Below are 20,219 nucleotides of genomic sequence, written 5' to 3'. Positions count from 1 at the left end.
CAACGACAGATGCAAGTACATAAATATGAATGAGATGCTTGTCCTGGTTAAGGCACTCAACTGTCTGAATCATCATTGGTCCCCTGGACCTTCTCAAGTTGTTTACAGACAATATCACTGTCACGTGGTCCTCAGTAAGCAAGCGGGAAGCAAGTCTTACCCCCTTTGCAGACTAGCCATGTTAGCTTTGGATATAGCTTTACAACAAAATCTCACTCTACAGGCATCCTACATCCTGTCCAAGCAAAACTGTGTGGCAGACAAGCTAAGCAGAGCAAAGGCAAACCATAATTAATGGAAACTAGATTGGGGGCCCTTCCAAGATTTAATCCATCTGTAGGGAGCTACACAAATAGGCTTCTGTACCTCCTCTCTGAACATTCAGCTGGAAAATTTCTGCTCCAGGACTCTCTGCAAGAAGACCTGGAAGACAGATGCCTTTTATTTTCCTCGGACAGGAATGTTTCTATATGCTTTTCCGTATCTAGGGTACTCTTGAAAAGTTAGAATGAATCCTCCAGGATCATTGTGGTGACTCCCTTCTGGCCCAGGTAACAGTGGTTCTCCCTTTTTGGAAAATGATCAGGGGTAATTACTACAAGTTTCCTAACAGAATGGATCTACTCGAACAAGAACAGGGATGTTTGATACACTCTAATCTGAGTCAACTTCAACTGACTGCCTGGATGATAGGGTCGTAATTTCCTTTAGGCACCTGTTTATTGAGGACATAAACAGAGCTGGATCATGGTCAAATGGGGCCCTAGACAAGGTTATAGATGAGGATACCACCTCCCACCCCATTCCCTGCAGCCATTCCAGTGTCTCATTACTTCTCTGTCTCTCCCCAGTTACCATAAACACTGTTCAAACCTGCTTGTGTGCATACTGTTTTCTTCTGTACCTCTTCAATGATTACTGACATTTGGATGTAATATACAAATTTTATTTCAAATTTTACAGGATTTACTAAGTTAAACAGTGCAGTCTCATAATGAAAACAGACTTAGCATGAGCAACAGTAAATGTGTCTGCCCTTGAAACTCCTTCGAAACTCACTTTCATAAAAAAATCCATCTGGCCAGTGGTTGGATACCTTTGGGCTGTTTTCAAACAATGAGCCCCCCTCTATACATTTTTATGATCATGCATAAATGCATGTGTTCTTTGATTCACCTTTCTGATTGCATTAAATAATATTTCTTGTTTAATACAGCACCACTTGTTAGAGTGTGTTTAAAATTAGTAGTTTGTAACATTTTCCCAGTAAGCAGTGAAGCAAAATGTATGAATCAATGACAAAACTGCCCATTTCAGAAAATTTTCAACCATAAAAGACCACTCAACCTACTGTCATTATAATCAATGTGTATGAGTCAAATGTACAATCTCTGCAGAAGTAAAATCCATCTGACTAATTCCACATTAAGGAGAACCATTACTAATGCAGAGGTTGCTGCTGGCAACAACTTTTCATTTCAGTGCTTCATCCACAAATTCAGACCCTGCTGCCCTTGAAGAATAAATTGTCTATATTGCATTACAAAATAGTGTGCTGGTGATTTGCAATAGGGAATGACTGGCAAAATGACAACATAGTTATTAGATATCAAATCCAAAGGAGGACACACAAAGGAAGTCCATCAGGGTTACTTTGAGAACTAATCCTTCATTTATGCCTAAAGTAGTATCTTGAGTTACTTTAAACCCAAACTATCTATGTCCCCACTTTCTTTCCTGAACCTAAAAATGAGAGAGAGAGGATAACTGCATACCTTGAGTGTCCACAGACACTTAGGTACTGTCTTTGTAGAACAAAATCTTTCAGATCTGCGGATCAGTTGTTCATTTCTTGTGAAGGTAAGAAGAAGGGACAACCTGTGTCAAAGCAGACTTTCCAAATGGTTGTTTCATGCTATTAGCTTTTATTTTCACCACAACAAATCTATTCCAAGTTGGGTCAAGGTCCACTCTACCAAGGCCTTGGCTTCATCATTAGCTTTTTGGAAAGGCTTGGAGTCTACAAGTACTCAAAAAGCAGCAACTTGGTCCTCTGTAAATACTTTTACAAAGCACAAGCCTAATTCATTCTCTGGGTCTAGATCAGGCTTTGCTAGGACCATTCTCCAGAGGGGTTAGACATCTCCTTCCTCCTCTCAAATGTACTAAGCTAGGGTAATCTACCCATATAGCTTAGATCACTGCAGTGATCAATATGATGAAAATAGTACAGTTGTATAAGTAACCTTACCATAACAGTAGATGTCTGACTGATCATTGCTGCAGTAACCATTCCCTCTATCCCCCTTTGTGTTTTTTTGATTTTGCTAGGGTGTGTAATATACGTGTGTGTGTGTGTGTGTGTGTGTGTGTGTGTGTGTGTGTGTGTGTGTGTAATTTATGTATATATATATATATATATATATATGTATATATATATATTTGTGTGCGTGTGAGGACAAAGCCAAATGTAATTAAGAGGTTGCAAAGGCCTAAAATCAGGGATACATTTTAAATTTTCCTTTTACAAACTTAGAAAGTTGCTAGAATAACAGGTTTTGCATTGACTTGTATTTTTTGAAGAATATGGAGTTTAAAACTCAAATGTAAGTCATTATTTAGTAACTGCAGTCCTCACTCATTTGCCAGAAAAACATTTGATCTGAAGTAGTTAACTTCATTTGGTCTGCAACCTGTGGGATACAGATCCGAGCCGGCAACTTTACAAAGCTTAGATCCGAGCTCCTAGCTCCTCCCCTTACCCATAATCCTCTGCCAACCCTGACTGACCTCAGATCTAGTTTGCCGCATTTCTGAACAGCAGCTAGATTGCGAGCTCCTGGTTTTTTGATCAGATAAGTCCTTGTTTCTTAATTTTCTCCCTTTAAACTTGTGGAGTGTTTTGTGTTCGTTAGGTTTCCCTTGTTATAACCTAATTTTTAAATAACCCTTTTAAATTGTAGTCAAATTTTTCCTCCCCATCCTTCGCTGGTCGTAGTCTCTGTGTGTGTGTTTAGTGTGTTTGGGGCCTACTGAGTGAGTTTTTCTTTTAGTTTATTATGTCTGAGGCCCCAAAACCGATATTTTCTAAGTGCACCGAGTGTGGCCATAAGCTCTCCCCAGCAGATGGCCACACTCGGTGTGTCCGGTGCCTTAGGGTTGAACACCTCTCCTCTGGGTGTTCCATCTGCGTGGCGTTCAACCCCAGGGCACTGAAGGACCGGAGGTCGAAGCTGATCCTAGTGGGACTCTTGCCCCCGAATTCGGCTTTGGCCTCCGGTACTTCTATGGCCTCCTCCCAGGCTTCGGTGGCGGCTACTCCTGCCTCTCTCCCCCCGGCCGGGACTCAAACTCCCGCTTCTGCGCCAGAGGAGAGGGAGGCCAGGAAAGAAAAGAGGAGGGAGAAGCACCACAAGCGGTGGGCCGAGGCCTCCGCTTTGTCTTGGGTGGGGGGGCATTGTTCGGGCAGGACAGTCCAAGGCACGTGGAACGATTCGGAGACCTTATTGCACATAAATGTTCTAGAGGTGAGGGCAGTGCTGTTGTCGTTGCAAGCACTTCAGAGCCTTCTGCCTGCAGGAACAATTGCAATCCAGACAGACAGTACGTCTGTGGTATGGTATATCAACAAACAAGAGAGAACCAGGTCTTACCCACTCTGTCGAGAAGCCATGAGAGTGTGGGAATGGGCGATCTCCACCAACCGCTTTCTCATTGCAACGCACATTCCGGGATGGACCAACATCCTGGCGGACAGACTGAGTCGCACCATCCTTTCACCTTACGAGTGGTCCCTCAATCCTCAAGTAGCGAGTCGAATTTTTGCCGTTTGGGGGCAGCCCTGTTGTGATCTCTTCGCATCTCCCTCAAACACGAAATGCAACAATTACTTTGCTCTCATTCCCCCTGTCGGGGAAGCCCCGAGGGACGTCTTGGTGCATGCTTGGCCACCCGGTCATCTCTATGCCTACCCTCCTCTTCCCCTCATGCTGAAACACCTTCAGAAAGCCAGTCGGTTGGGGAGCAGGATGATCCTCATTGCCCTATTCTGGCCTTGCCAAGCTTGGTTCCCTTACCTTTGGTCTCGTCGACTGAATCTGCCCTGGATTCTAGATCCCCTTCCGGATCTAATTTCCCACCCCCTGGGGCTTCCACTTCCCGACCTGGTCAGCCTCAAGCTTACGGCTTGGCTCCTCCAGTTCCACTTGTAGCTAGGACTCCCGGTATCTCATCTCCAGTTAAAACTATCCTAGTAGCAGCGCACAAGCCCTCTACAAGGCAGGTCTATGGTAGTAAATGGAAGCGTTTCTCTATCTGGGCGGAACGCCATAATTTGGATCCTTTTACAGCCCCCTTGCCTGCGGTGCTGGAATTCCTTTCAGGTCTTTTTAATGGCGGAGCTAGCTGTTCTACGGTTAAGGTTCAGTTAGCAGCTATCCCTCATTATCACGTAGGAACTGAAATGGGTCCTTTGATTACTACAGAAGCGGTACCTCCATGGGATTTGACCTTGGTATTACAAGCCTTGACGGCCCCTCCCTTCGAACCTGCGGCTTCAGTAGACCTCAAATATTTGTCTTGGAAAACAGACTTTCTAGTGACTATTACTGCAGCCAGGAGAGTATCTGAATTACAAGCTCTTTCTGTCAAACCCCCATACTTAGCCTTTCACAAGGATAGGGTTTACCTCAGGACCAATCCCTCCTTCTTCCCGAAGGTAGTTTCTGAATCTAATATTAACCAATCTATCAATTTGCCGGTCTTCTTTCTTAACTACCAGAACAAAGGGGAGTACAGATTACATTCTTTGGACGTACATAGACAACTTAGACTTTACATTCATAGAACATTTGGTCATAGACAATCCGACCAGCTGTTTGTCTCCTTTGCTAAATTTAATCTAGGTAAACCAGTCTCGAAAGTTTCCTTATCGAAATGGATTTCACAGTGTATCATCGCAGCGTATCAAAATTCCAGCAGGCCCGCACCTCAAGGAGTTTGTGCCCACTCAACTAGGGCTATGGCTACATCTGCCGCCTTTAAATCCAGGGTTTCCTTGGATGATATCTGTTCAGCAGCCACTTGGGCCTCATCTCATACCTTCATTAATCATTATAAATTGGACATTATCTCCAGAGGGAGAACTTCTTTTGGCTCCACAGTGCTCCGGAATATCCTTCCATGAAGGCCGCCCAAGGTTTAGGTAGCTGGGGACTCTGTCCCGCAGGTTGCAGACCAAATGAAGTTAACTACTTCAGATTAAGAAGTTACGTACTCACCATAACGTTCCATCTGAGTAGGTAAACTTCATTTGTCTGCAACCGTCCCCCCCATCCCCCTGACCTTCAGATGTGTTTCATGACATATAGTGATGTACCATTTCTGATAATGTAGTTAGTTATCTACTATAGTGCTTGCGGGCAAACTTGATCTGAGGTCAGTCAGGGATGGCAGGGGGTTATGGGTAAGGGGAGGAGCTAGGAGCTCGGATCTAAGCTTTGTAAAGTTGCCGGATCAGATCAGAATCCCACAGGTTGCAGACAAATGAAGTTTACCTACTCAGATGGAACGTTATGGTGAGTACATAACTTCTTATTTTATGAGGGACTTGGCAAAAATTTGAGGCAAAAATCTGGACATTCTGTGAAGTACTGAGCAGTTGACAGGTATGGCTAGGAAGATTGATAGCATATTAGAATGAAGTTTAGCCATCTCTGAACATACATAAGCAAGCATTGTGATAAAACACCTAGGCAGGCTGTTTGGCATATTAGGGTGCATGGAAAGAGAAACTGCCACAGAAACCACAAAGTTATTATCCTTCTTTATATATAGATGGTAAGTTCCATTGAGAGCCTTATCTGATAACCTCATCTTTGCAAGGACGCTTTGTAAGGATGTAGACATAGTACAGGAAACTACAAGGAGGGCAGCAAAAATGAGACCTGGTCTGCTAACATGAGTCATATAGAGAGAGAGTAAAGGAGATTGTGTAGCATGGAAAAAGGCAATAGGGAAGAGAGCAAGAAGTTTTCAAGTAGAATCCTTGAAGGTTCCATCTAAAAAAGGATGTCTGGGGGGGAAAGGGGGGTGCATCCTGCTTCCGCAAGTCACATTTTTTTCTTCATACTGTAATGGTATATAGCAAGTCCTCTTTGGGAATAAATCCACAACTAAGGAAACTCACAATGCTGCGATACTTAAGATGGTGAGAAATGCCTTCTTGAGACCGGGTTGCACACTGCACATCTCTTGGTAATTCTTGGACCTGTTTTTTTTAAAAAAAAAAAGGTTAACTTCTTTGTGGGAAGCACAAAAAAATAAACCAGTTATTTTTCTAAGATTGAAGGCAATAAGTGCAAGTGCCCTCCCACCTTGAACAGTGACATTTGCTGTTACTTCACCTTGATGTCTCTGCCACTCAAAATCGCACACACAAAATTATCCTGTCTCCTTGAAACACTGCAACACTTTCCTTTCCTTTTGGGACTCTTCAGTTTTAGAAGCATTTCTCTCAAGGATGTAGTGGAGGTGAAGTACTACTTGCATACACCAACATATATGCTTACTACCACCACATCAGCACATACTGTTACAAGGAATCATTATGCTAAAAAGTGCCCTTTAGACAGATGGAGCCTACAGCTAAACTCGACAGTAATACCAGAAATATTCTAGTTGTTTGTGGCTCCACTGTCAAGCATACAAACTCTGTACACACTAGACTGGCAGAAGATGGGGGTGACCATCACTTTTCTCTCGGGTAGTAGTATTAGGGTTATCGCCAGCCACATATTCCCCCACCCCCACCAATTGAGATGAATCCAGAATATGAGTATGAACTTCTCATTGTTCATATTGGAGTAAATAATCTCAAGTGGTTCACCCTTAAGGCACTGAAGAGAGGCACATTGGAGCTTTTGTCATATTTTCTTTAGGAGGGGAGATCTTTCGTATTGAGTAGATGTTCAACAAACACAGTCCATTACTAGCATATGGATAGAAGAGCCTTGCTACTCTCCTTCTAGCAGTCTATCAAAGCTCAGATCTCCTTCCACTGCCCATGCAGAACATAGGATTTGTAGGGTGCCAGATAGACACAGTCCAACAAATTGCAAAATTCCCCCTTACAAGAGTTCAGTCATTAAGGTTTGTAGCCTATCAAGTGATACAGCATCTACAACCACAGGGAGGATTCATCATCCATGTTTAGAGCTGATGAGTTGTACTATTACTATGGTGCCATTAGTGAGTTACCATATGAGAGTCTTTCAGTGAACACTGGGTAGTTCATTGGTCACAGAAATTTCACTTCCTTTACACCAAAATGCAGCTTATTCTCTTATGCAGGAATCCCATAAGTTGGTGGATTACATCTCCATCAGTGGCATGGGGCAGACCCTTTTGCCCACCTGTTACAGATTCCTCCTTTCTAGGTTGGGGAGGAAGGCACTTCGAAGGGAAAACAGGCCAAGTGATGTCATCAGTGGAGGCCCTGTCTTGGAGATGAGAGCAGTCCTCCTAGTGTTGCAGGCTTTTCAGGACCTCCTTCCTAAGGATGTCATTTCCATTCACACAGGCAATATGTCATTGGTCTGGTACATCAACAACAACATGTTTCTCCTGTCTTAGCAGAGAGGCCATGTGAGTCTGTCAATGGGAGATATCTTTACACTACTTTCTAGTAGTATCGCACATTCCTGGGATGTCAGTATACTAGTAGGCTGGTTGGGTAGGGCTGTCCTATTACCTAATGAGTGGTCTCAAAAACTAACAGTGGCAACAGAGATCTTAAAACGCTGGGGCCAACCTTGCTGTGACCTCTTTGCTTCCTACCTCAGCAACAAATGCAGCAGTTACTTTGCCCTCATCCTTCCACAGGGACAGTCACTGAGAGATGTTGTGGTCCAGTTTTGGACCCCAGGTCTCCTTTAAGCCTTTCCTCCAATTCCACTTCTCACAAAGTTCATTCAGAAAGCCATGAGGTGCAAGATCAGGGTAATCCTCACTGCTTCCTTTTGGCCTTGGCAGTTATGGTTCCCTATCCTTTGGCTTCACCTACTGCAGCCATTATCGGTACTGGATTCTGTTCTGGATTTACTGAGTCACCCATCTGGGATGCCTCTACAGTATCTTCAGGCCCTGAAACTAACTGTAAGGTTTCAATCATTTTAATGATAGTCAGAGATGCCAGGCTTTCCTCCCCAGTAGCCTATGTAATCTCTTCTTCTCAGAAAGAATCAGCCATAAAGACTTACAAAAGCAAATGGGAAAGATTTTCTATTTGGATGTCATTGAGGGGCTGAGACCCTTTCTTGGCCCTTCTCCCAGCAATACTGGATTTTCTTAGTTACTCTATTGTAAAGGTCCAGATGGCCGCCATCTCAAATTTTTACATAGAACATAATGATTCATCTATTGCATCACTTAAGGTGGCCAAAGCTTTCCTTAAGGGTACTTTCTTATTGAGACCGCCTATTCGAGATCCACTTGCACCATGGGAAGTTACAGTCTTAATGCAATCATTGACCCAAAAACCCTTTGAACATGAACATTAGCAGATTTAAAATTTCTGTCTTGAAAAGCTATTTTTCTGATTGCTCACTTCAGCAAGAAGAGTTTTGGAACTGCAGGCACTTTCATGCATATTTTCCATTAGGGTAGAGTTTCCCTCCTTCCTTCCAAAGGTGGCATCAGAAAAAAAATTAAATTATCAAACTGATTTGCCTGTATTCTTCCCAAGCTTTGCTACCAAGGGCGACTCCATATCATAGATGTTCATAGGCAACTCAGATTTTCTTTGCATCACACAAAACACTTTAGAAAATCAGACCAGCTTTCTGTCTCTTTTCCAAGGCAAAACTAGGAAAACATGCATCAGAAGTCACACTTTCCAAGTGACTGGCAGATTGCATTTCCTTTGTTTATAAGACAAGAGGGTTGTCATTACATTCTAAGCCTAAGGCTTACTCTAACCAGAGTGATGGCCACTTCAACAGCATTTACAAAAAAAAGAGTTCCTATCAGTGACATCTGTGCAGCAGCAACTTGGTCATCAGCTCACACCTTTGCATCTCATTATAAATTGGATATGCAATCTACAGCTCGCACATCCTTTGGCTCTGTCATTCTCAGGAATGTCCTTCCTTGAGTCCATCCAAACAAACTCTTTTAGGCAGCTTGGAAATCTGTCCCACACATTGAATTGGATGAAAATAGGCAACATTGGATGCGAAAGTTATGTACTTACCATAACAATAGATCCATATTGTCCTATTTTCATCTGTTTCAACATTCCTCCCTCCTTCCAAATTGTCATTTTATATCTTCTGGGGCTTGACCAGACCTTGGCAAGACTATGTCTGTTTCCTGTTCCACTTTTCATTCCATAGTGGACAATGTTGTGGACTCTTCTTTATTCTCTCTTTTAATTATTAGAGAGATTGTGGAATTAGTCAGCAAACTCCATCTGAGGTAAATCAGCTAGAAGGAGGGAATTGTGAGCTTTCTGGTATAGGGTGCCAAGGTCAGATCCAACCAGATGAAAATAGGACACCATGGATCTATCATTGAGGTAAGTACATGTCTTTCGTTCGTCTCTCTGGCGAGTTTGGGCTTCCAGATAAACATTGCAAAATCCTTCTTGACTCTATCTCACAGGATTGTCTTTCCCATCTGCCTTCCGGTACTTCTCTTCAAAAAGCTGTTTTAACACAAAAGATGATGATCTTTTGTCTGGAATCTTACTGGCTTTCTTGATTAGGTCTTGGACTTCTATAAGAGAATTTCTCAGAAATGTAGTGTTCATCTCTTCTATGATTCTCAGGACTCCCCAAGGCAGGTTGCACGTGAGAAAGATGCATTGGTTTCTAAAAAAATACATGGATGCAGCATTTATATCCTCTGGAGCATCAAGTTCCAGTTTTGGGCCTTCTAGAAACTAACGACATTGCTGGAGACAACAAATTCAGCTGAACCCAGCTCTCCCTTTTCTCCACTTTCTCTTGGACCCAAAAAAAGTTTCTCACCATAGACACTTCAGATTTTGCGTGGGCAGCAGTTTCCATGGAAGTAAAGGTCAAGACGTGTGAAGTTGTTCAGACAGACCAAAGCATATCAGTATAAAGGAGATGTTGGCTGTCATCCATGCCTTGAAATCTCTCCTTCATCTGTGGTCTCTGGGACCTGTTCAAGTGATTACAGACAATACCACAGTCATGTGTTACATAAACAAGCAGGGCAGTACAAGGCCATCCCCCTATGCAGGATGGCTACAGTGGCTTTGGGAGTTAGTTCTCTAGCTTTTCATAACCTTCCAAGCATCTTATGTCAGAGCAAAACATAGCAGACAAGCTGAGCAAGACCAGAACAGACCCTCATGAATGGAAATTAAATTGGAGGATCATACAGGAACTTATCCTATTGTGGTGAATACCTCAGAAAGATCTGTTCACCTCTTTTTAAAACATGCAGCGAAACAAATTTTGCCCCAGAGCTCCTTGCAAGCAAGCCTGGAAAACAGATGCATTTTCATTCCCTTGGAAGAGAATGTTCCTTTATGCTTTTCAACCCTTTCCACTGATATCCAGAGTAATTCTGTAGATTTAGAGGGATTCCCCAAAAATCATTGTGGTGACTCCCTTTTGGCCCAGGTAACATTGGTTCTTCCTTCTTATGGAACTTGTCAGAGATATTTATCACAAGCTGCTTCACAAAATGGTTCTACTTGCACAGGACAGGAAGTCTGATGCACTCTAATCTCAATCAGCGTCAACTGACTGCCTGGATGATTAAATTCTGATACCTTTTAGGCACATATTTCACGAGGACATGCATGCACTAAAGAAGGCAAGAAAGCCTGCCACTAGAAAATTATATATTGGTAAGTGGATGTGATTTTCTAGTTGGTGCGTAACCAAATAACCAGGGACCTGTCCGAGATTTTGTACCACTGGTGCTCAAATGTTTGTGTGATTTACTTCCCTCTGGCATCTCTTATTCCTCTATAAAGCTTGATCTTGCAACCAGTTCAGCATGTCTGCCCATGGATCCTCCTCTTTCTTCTATGTTTGTGGTAAAGCAATTTCTGAAATGAGTTTTATATACCTGAGACCTGTTAGTAAACAGGTTGCTCCTTCCTGGGATCTCAGCTTTGAGCTGGAGAAGTTGGCTACCTCACTTTTTGAACCTCTCCAACTGGCTGATTCAATGTTTTTGACTTGGAGCACTGTACTCATCATTGCTCTGAGATCTGCAGGTAGAGAATCTGAGTTTCGAGCTCTCGTGGTGGGTGAGCCCTATCTGATTTTCCATAAGACTCGAATATCTTTTAGAACACACCCCATTCATGCCCAAAGTAGTTTCAAAGTTTAATTTGAATCAAGCTAATAATCTCCCAATTTTCTACCTAAAAAACAGGAAGAAATGTTTCTGCATACTCTGGATGTGCATAGGCATCTCAGATACCATCTTGACAGAACTAAGCTAATTGACTATTTAATTCTTATCAGGGGTAAGCTTGTCTTCAGTAGATCAAACATGGCAAATTACACTTTGAGATGTGAAAGTAAACCCACATACGTATTATTGTGTAAGCAACTGTTCATATTCCCCCAGAACAAAGAAATTTGTTTTTAATTCTGCAGAATGTGTTTTGTATTACTTGTATGTTCATACACAGGATTGTAACTCTGCTCACCTGTGTAAACCTGAAATATACTATTGCCTTCTTTTGGAAAAGTTGTGTCAGAAACCGTGGTAAGAATCAGGCAGTCAGTAAATTAATTTGGTGAACACAGAAGTATAGAGGAGCTGTGGTTAACATTTCTGCCTCAAAGCACTTATTCTTCAGTTCATTTCTTTGCTGGGGTACCGCCCTGTGTCTGGATGGATTTTTGCATGGTGCTGCAGTATCCTTCCTTTTCCCAAACACATGGTGTTGGTGATTTGGCAAGCCTTCAACTTGTCTGTGCTTGGGTGTGTCTTTCCGCATCCTTCAGTAGACTAACATTCTGTCTAGGATACATTTCCCTGCCTTTAGCCCACTGAGTTCCAGGGTCCAGCTTCCCTACAACACTTAATTAAATAATGTGACTGAGAATGAATGACTGTAACTGTCTCAACTGACCTGTTCAATTGCCTCCTTAATGTACATATGCTATCCATTCATAAAAAGAGTCCACATTGGAGTTTAGGAAGAACTGCATAAGAGTGAAACTGACATTGAGAGAGATTGAGGGGTGGAGAGCATCAGCGATTGGGAGTAGGTTGGATAAGTTGTGGGCTATTTACAGAGAGTTAAGACTAGTGGTTAGACCACTTTGTAGTACAAAACAGAAGGAAATTACAGAAATAAAAAAAAAACAAATGTGTCAGTTTAAATTTATAAGAAGAATGGCTTATGGGAGATATGAGTAAGTGGTATTTTTACAAAGAAGGTGTTGGATGACTGGAATGAATTTTAAGAATTTTTAGTAGTGTAATGTTATGAGGTAGTGCCATCTGTGCCAGGGAGAGTAGGGCAGTACATGTGCACATATGCCAGCATAGCTAGCTGGACTATTGTAAATCATTTTATCTTATTTGAGTATTACACTGATTTGCACAGATGGTTGAGTTAAAAATATATTTGTAGAGTTACTTGTGTTAAAAATGCATCAACAGTAGGTCATGCTGGACAGAAAGAATGTATGCAGGTATATTAGGTTGTATTGTTGTAACTGATCAAATGTGTATGTTTATTAGAGAACCCTGAAAGGGTGGAATGTTTGAAATTGTGTTATAGCTTTCAGATGCTGCCACAGTTCTTAGCAAAGCTCTGTGTGTTTATTGTACTAGAGTCAAGTGACCAGAGGTGATGTCATCCTCTAACCAGCGTCTGGTTTCTTTGGAACTCTTCACAGCAGCACTTTGGAACCTGACAGGAAAGATTTCTGACGGGATATATATCTCACATATCCGCACAGACAAAGACAGACATCATCTGTCTTTTGCTGTGCTAAGACACACAGCACACTTCAGCTTACCTTGCTTTAGTAAGTAGTCAGGGAACGGTAATTCTTTAGTCAGGGACATTTAGTGAGAATAATTTAGTATTGTTTTCTGCATCTGTGAGAAACTATCCAACTTTATTATTTTTTATATCTCTGTAATTGAAACTCTGTTGTATATTGTATTCAGAATTCTCCTGTTTTCTGTTTTATAATTTATCATTAAATATTTTAATACCTTTCAATGTGGCTGGTCCTTTAGAGATTACTTTTAACATGTTAAGAGTACTTGCTTTTGTTTTAGTGACACTCTGGACGCTCCTGATAGCTTTGCTGCTTTGGTCACACTCTATCATTTGTATTAGTATTAATTTTACACAGTATAATGCCCTTTGTAAGATCCCTAGGGTAGCTGACTGGTGGCATAGTGATTACATCATATTCTGGGCAGAAAGGAGCATGGCTAGTAAATCTCTGCCAGCTTTTCCCAAGTGTGTATGTGTGTGTGAAACTCAAAATATCCAAGTGTGTGTGTCAGCTATTGGGAAAAGGGAAACCGAGCTCCAAAGTGGTCAATGTGGATTTTTGTGTGGGCCTGGAGAGAGAAAGAGTTTAGTCCAGTCGCAGGTCTGGAGTGTGCTCCCTATGTGCTCTTAAAGGAAATTGTGCTTGTGCAGGGAGCTGCATCTGAAAATACTGTGTGAATCCATCTTTGCTCTTAGTGTGACTGTCCCTCACCGGAGTCAGTGGTGAGGACTGAGTCTCCTTGATTGCTGGCCCAGAGTAGGGACCTGTCACAAGTAGTATCATATTAGTGATGGAATTCAGCGGTGTGTGTGTGTGGCAAGCAGTCTTATTTTTGTTAGATAAAATCTGCTACTTATCAAGCAGGGAAATGGGTAAAGTAGGTGGACCAAGCATTCATCTATTGCCAGTCTATGTTGGCATGACAGGCGACATATAAGTGAATAGGCTTTGAATTATTTTTTGTTTCTGTCTTCATTAATTATATTTTTGAGTCTGGATTGAAAAGATGCACCTGTTTAACATACAACACTCTGTCCTGCAGTGCTATGAGCTCTCAAGAAGAGACTTAGAGTTAAGTTGGAGGCATGGTCTGATATGTGGTGAAATAAGTCATATAGTTGGTGTGTAAGATTTTGAGAACAGAAATATCGATGTTCCATGACAGCAAAGGAACTAGAAAGTAATCGTATATGAATATCTTAAGACTACCAAGCAGTGTGTCTTTGCTCTGTGAGCACAATAATGTGGTGTGCTTGGGTATGTAAGGATTGTACTGGTAGAGGCACTAATGCTGTACTCGTCATGTGTTGTCCTTTATATTGAATACTGTGTCCATTTCTTGAAGTCTTTTTAAAGGACAGTAACCAGGTGAAGGCACTTGAAGGAGCAAAATCACAATATACGTTCTGTGTCCCAAAATCATATAAGAACAGAGTCAGGTCACTGTCATGTATGGCTTACAAGGAAAAGAAAATGCCACAGAGTGAAATGGAAGCTGAGTAGGTTTAACACACAAGGGGTTCTGGAAGAGTAACACAAGGGGCTGGGAATAAGAGGCAGATGTCAACTCGTCCATTTTGGGGGAGTGAGGTGGTTTTTGGTTAGCCAATGCTCTAATGTAAGCCGAGGTTTGCATCAGAGGCCACTGACCAAGGATTCTAGAGTTTAGTATCCCAAGCTGGTGACAGTAGTTCTCAGCAGACATGTGCATATGGAAGCACAGATGCATTGGAGGAGCATATTCAATGCCTTGTGGTGATACAGAACCTACATCAGCCATCGAAGGACAGGGTTAGTGACTATTAGAAATACCTAGCCCTCTACTATGGACCCTTCGGCAGACTAGTGCATTGGCAGAAGCAAGGAACCGGTATGCCATTTGGTGGGGATTTGGGCTGTGGGGGCAGTGGTGGTTGTGATATCATGATGATCTTTGAGCTTTGCTGATTGGGCTGAGCTTTGTGGTGGTGGGTCATTCTGTGGGCCATTAAATTGCAACAAGGGCTGATCTGCACACAGCCATGATCAAAGCATCATTATGGCTGCCTGGTTGTCTAGACACTCAGTATAGGATAAAGAGCAGGCTTTTTCATCCTGTTTGGGGCCTTGATGATCAGCAGGCAAGGAGATAGAAATTACTTTGAGGGGAAGAAGGTTTAAGTGGAATACAGCAAGTTAAGAATTTTCATTAATGGTATTGAGAAAATTGCAGCTATAAAGGTTGGGGTAATTTAAGGAAGCCAGCCTTATGTCAGTCAAAAGTGATGGATAAGAGTGATGCAAAAGCCATGAGAAGTTCAATAACACAGAGGCAACTGTAGGAAAGCCGTAGAACCTCAACAAAAGTGAAAGCAAGAGTGGACATGGGATATGACATTGAGTTAGGTAGGAAAAGTAATCTGGCTGGATGGTCCTACCATTGCTTTATACCATTCCTCTGTATGTTATGCATTACAAAAAAGTGAGTTGTGCACTAATAGCTGTGGGGTATTTTCTTTGTGTGTGTGTGTTTGTGTGTGTATTGACAGCAGTTGTGCAAAATAGTGTAAACTGCTGCTAACATGACTGCTGTTTTCTCTTACTTTAGATTGTCCTGATGGGTACAGAAGATGGTCTTTATTCACTGAATGTTCTGAAGAGCTCTTTAACTCATCTTCCAGGAACCGGTTCTGTATTCCAGATTCACGTGGTAAAAGAACTAGATAAACTGCTGATGATATCAGGTATGCCTTTATGGAATAAAGCCATATTTTCTTAGGAAACACCTGTACTTTTTTACATTATATTAAAGCCCTACATGTGTGTGGCTGTGTGTTTATAATGTGTGTATGTGTATGTGTGGTTACATATGTTAATTTCGATCATTACAAATGTCAATTCTCAAAACATTGAAAATAAAGACAGAAATTAACAAATACTGAAACCAAATAATCTCAAAGTATAAATCAGTCAAAAAAAGGAAAGCAAATACTTTCCTTTTTTGATCAGTTAAAAAAGAAAAAAGAAAAGTAATATCAGGCATATATGTCTGAATATAATACCATTATAGGGGATTTTTTTTTAACGATAATGTGTAGGGTTAGGGTGAGAATCAGCACACAAGTATGGAAAAGAAAAAAAACTTTCCCTTAACAATAACATTAAACAAAGCTCTTAGATGCACACGTACCTGTCAGAGCCACATGCCAAAGCTGTCACCGTATCCAAAAGTTTTGGCATTAGTCAACTAACGTCTCCCAACAAAAATAAATGCATGCATTAACTCTCACGCAACCTATAGAAAGTCAGTGTTCCAAGCATTAATCTTTCCAGTATTTAACATTACAGTCTTTCAACAAAACATGCACAACAAATCAGTGAGTCAACAAAAGTGATTTCAACAAATCGACAGGTAGCTGTCCATGTGTTTGCATGTATATACATACGTACATTCCACATACACATATGTATGTGTTTGTATGTGTGTGTGTGTGTGTGTGTATATAAGTACATTGCATTTCCTCAGATGTACATTTTGTCGTCAATGAATTTTTACTGAAACAGTTGGTTTAATGGTTGATTGATTGATGACAGCATTTGTTAAGTGTTAAATAATGAATGTAAGGTAAGTCTGATTTGGATAATAATGCTGAAACTTTTGTTCATAGCACAAGTGTCTGCATTCAAGTTAAGTGCATTTGCCCAAGTGGAGGCCCATAGGATATATGCAAATTACCCTTAAGGACATACAAGTGTTTCAGCTGTATGATGGCTTTTGAATTCCCATGACTTTTTGCATTTTACTCCACTAAAGGAAGTTTAAGGTTTTAAACAGTGACATTGCTAGCTTGGCTGTGTCTTTCTTGTAGTTTTTATTGAATGGCTTGTCTGTGTGACATTTTTGCACTTTGGCCTGGGTGATGTTTGGGATATAACATCCCAAATAGTCAGCTGTCTAATGTTTATGGACATTAGGCTTGACTTTAAGCTCTGTGTTTAAAGTGCAGCCAAGCAATCCACTTATGCTGTACTGACAAGGTCAGAAAAAGGCCAAAACATGGCATGTCAACAGCTATTGAGGTTTGGCTTTATTGGCCTGAATGTACCTTATTAAAACTTAGAAAAAAGTCATGGGCATTTGGAAGACATGTAGCTGAACGACTGTCCTTAAGGGCTAATTTGTATATATCCCATGGGCCTCCACTACACGAGATTTAAGGTATTACACAGTGAAGACACTAGCTTGGCTGGGTCTTTGTTGTAGATGTGTGAGGGTGAGAGCTATCTGGACAGGTCTTCATACAGGCATGGCTTGGAGTTTGTGCTCTCGCTTGCATCCCAGCACTGAGGGAATTTGTATCATAGGTTCGTAGGTTCATAGGTAGGTACTAGACTATTGGCCCTAGGGGCCTATATAAGCCTAGCCAAAATGATACCCTGGCTTTCGCCACCCAGGAAAGTTATTTTCCTGTGCCACTGTCGAGCAGAGCCACAGAAGTGATCCCCAGGTGAATTTCTATCTCCCATCCAATCATCAAGATTTTTCTTAGAGTGCTAATGAGGAGCTTTGTTTGATATAGATAGGTAGTTTGTTCCAGAGTATGGGAAGTCTCTGGGACAGGAATATATCCTTCCAGCTTGTTCTGTTTATTGTGGTGACAAGGTTTAGGTCCCTAGAGCATGTAGCTCGGAGGGATTGAGATTTCTTTAAGTGGAGCATGTCCAACAGCTCCGGGTTTGAAATAACTTTGTATGTTAGACAGAGATCGCCTCTGAGTAGGCGATATGCGATGGAGTAAAGCTGGAGATTTTTGAGAAGGTCTGCATAGGGCATCTGTTTGAGGCCGGTAATCTTCTTTGTGAGGTATTTCTGCGGCCTTTCCAGTTGTAGATGTCTTGTGAGGCACATACCAAAAGGGGCGTTGTTCTCTATAATAGGTCTAATGAGTGACGAGTAGAGGGGAACAATTACCTCTTTTTTCCTGGATGAGAAACCTTTGGTGATGAGGTGTGCCACGTAGAAGGATTTCCTGACTACTGTGGCGATGTGATTATCTACTGTCCACTTGTGTCCCAAGGTCTCTTATCACACTTTCGGTGTTAAGTTTACTATCGCCTATGTGGTAGTTCATGGGTACAGAGTTTTTACCAAAGGGGATGACAATGCACTTTTTGGCATTGAGCATGAGGCCATGGCTTTGACACCAGGCATCGGTCTCAGTGAGGCCCTTTTGTAGGATGTCCACATCATTAGGAGTTTCAATTATGGCTCCTAGTTTGCAGTCATCTGCGAACTTCATCAGCCAAAGACCTTCTGTGTTAGCCTGCGCTTCAGAAAAGTAGATACCAAACAGGAGAGGATCCAAGACTGAACCCTGTGGTACTCCACTTGTCACTGGTCTGAAGGCGGATTTGGAGTCTGCTAATTTTACAGTGTGGGTTCTGTCAGTGAGCCAGCTGGCAACCCATCCTGTGACATAGGGATTTATACCTAGTTTAGTGAGTTTATCTATAATTCCAGAGTGGGGGATGGTGTCGAAAGCCTTGGCGAGATCTAGATGGGCTGTGTGAACCACCTTACCCTCGTCTACGGCTTTGGTGAATGCTTCAAAGAAGTCTATCAAGTTTGGGAGACATGATCTGCCTTTTACAAACCCGAACTGGGTGTTGTCCAGAGTTTGGAGATTACCAATCTCTTTGTTTATAAGTTCCATGATGATATGTTCCATGGCCTTGCAGACCAGTCTCGTCAGGCTAATGGGGCAGTAGTTCCCAGAGTCCATGGTGGATCCCCCTTTGTGGAGTGGGATAACCGTCGCTGTGCGCCATTCAGTGGGCACAAAGCCTGAGGTGAGGCTATGATTGAACATGGTACTTAGGTGGGGTGCCAGTTCGTTCTGTAGTTTGTGTAGAACGCAGCCTGGTATGTTGTCAGGTCCCATGGATGCTGTGTTCTTGGCTTTGGAGAGTGTGGTTTTTACCTGTGCAGCCGTGATTACAGGAACTTTGCATTCTTCCGGTATAGAGATGGGCCTTTTAGTGGGGTGAGAGGAGGGTAAAGCTAGCACTGAATCTATCTGCCAGGGTGTTTCATGCTGATCATTCGTATAAACTCACCCCCTGGGTGTGGGGACAACTATTCTTTGTAACCAAGGAGTCTAACACTGCTTTCCTACTTTTGCGCATGCTCTCACACACCCACTATGAATGCTACCACCATCACTGGTGGCTTGGATGGCATATGCTACCATTGATAAACTTTCCTGCAATATGCCTTATTGCTTCAGACTATTTGATCCTCACTAACACACTATTTGCAACAGTAATAACATATGACACCTGAATAAAAGGTCACCTACCACATACTCCCACAGTTCTACCAGAATGGTGGCCCAAGTACAGATGCTGTACTTTACCAGTGACTAAAACATGCAAGCACCATATAAACTCACTACTAAATATACACAGACTCCTTTGCACAATACTTTCTCAGTAGCTTTCTTAACAAGACTATATCTGATACTTTCTGCCAGTATTGAACTAAATACTGACCCATTATCTACATATAAACCAGCCTATAACATTTTTATACATGTAAAGTGATACAGCTTCAGCATTGTCCTACCATACTTGTGTGGCATTAACAAATAGGCAGTGCTGGAAACGTGGATAGAGCAAACCTGGCCAACCATAATTGCCATCACAAAAACATGGTTAAAGGATGAACAGTGCATGTCAAACTACATATACAATAATTACAGATGCTTTTACATAGACCAGATAACAGAATGGAAGGTGGAGTACGTCTGATTATTAAAAAAAAACATAAATATTGAGACAGCTGTGCTTCAAGCAAACATATTCATTAACGATACTGACCCAAAATGGTTAAATTGTGTAAGTGACCTTTTGAAATGTGCTGAAGATAAATGTAGCTGTTATTTACCAACCACCTCCAACCTCATTGCAGTAATATGACCACTCCACTACCATTTCTTCTTCAATATAGCTGGTGAATCAAAACGTATTGTCCTGAGAGACATCATTTTCAACTGGCTTGGCTTCAGAAACTAACACTCGAATCAAGCCCTCCAAAAAAAAAAAAATCACTCCTTTTCAGGACTAATTGGAAATGCACCCCCATTCCCAGTCCTTCACACTACTAGATATTATCACTAACTTCCCTGACAAATGACAAAATATAGTCATGGTACCAAACTTGGT

General features: G+C 41.8%; 1 protein-coding gene across 1 annotated transcript in view; it reads left to right on the top strand.

Annotated features, from left to right (window-relative positions):
* Positions 1–20,219, top strand: part of CIT (citron rho-interacting serine/threonine kinase) — a 3,433,971-nt gene that overhangs the window by 2,642,238 nt on the left and 771,514 nt on the right. Inside the window, exon 38 of the mRNA XM_044069760.1 lies at positions 15,604–15,739. Coding sequence (XP_043925695.1) covers positions 15,604–15,739 — 136 coding nt within the window. The remainder of the gene's footprint in view (positions 1–15,603; positions 15,740–20,219) is intronic.

Source organism: Protopterus annectens, chromosome 4.part0 (assembly GCF_019279795.1).
Source record: "Protopterus annectens isolate FY-2018-M chromosome 4.part0, PAN1.0, whole genome shotgun sequence".
Taxonomy (NCBI): Eukaryota; Metazoa; Chordata; order Ceratodontiformes; family Protopteridae; genus Protopterus; species Protopterus annectens.
The sequence above is the reverse complement of the archived record's forward strand: the minus strand, read 5'-3'. Positions and strand labels throughout refer to the sequence as shown.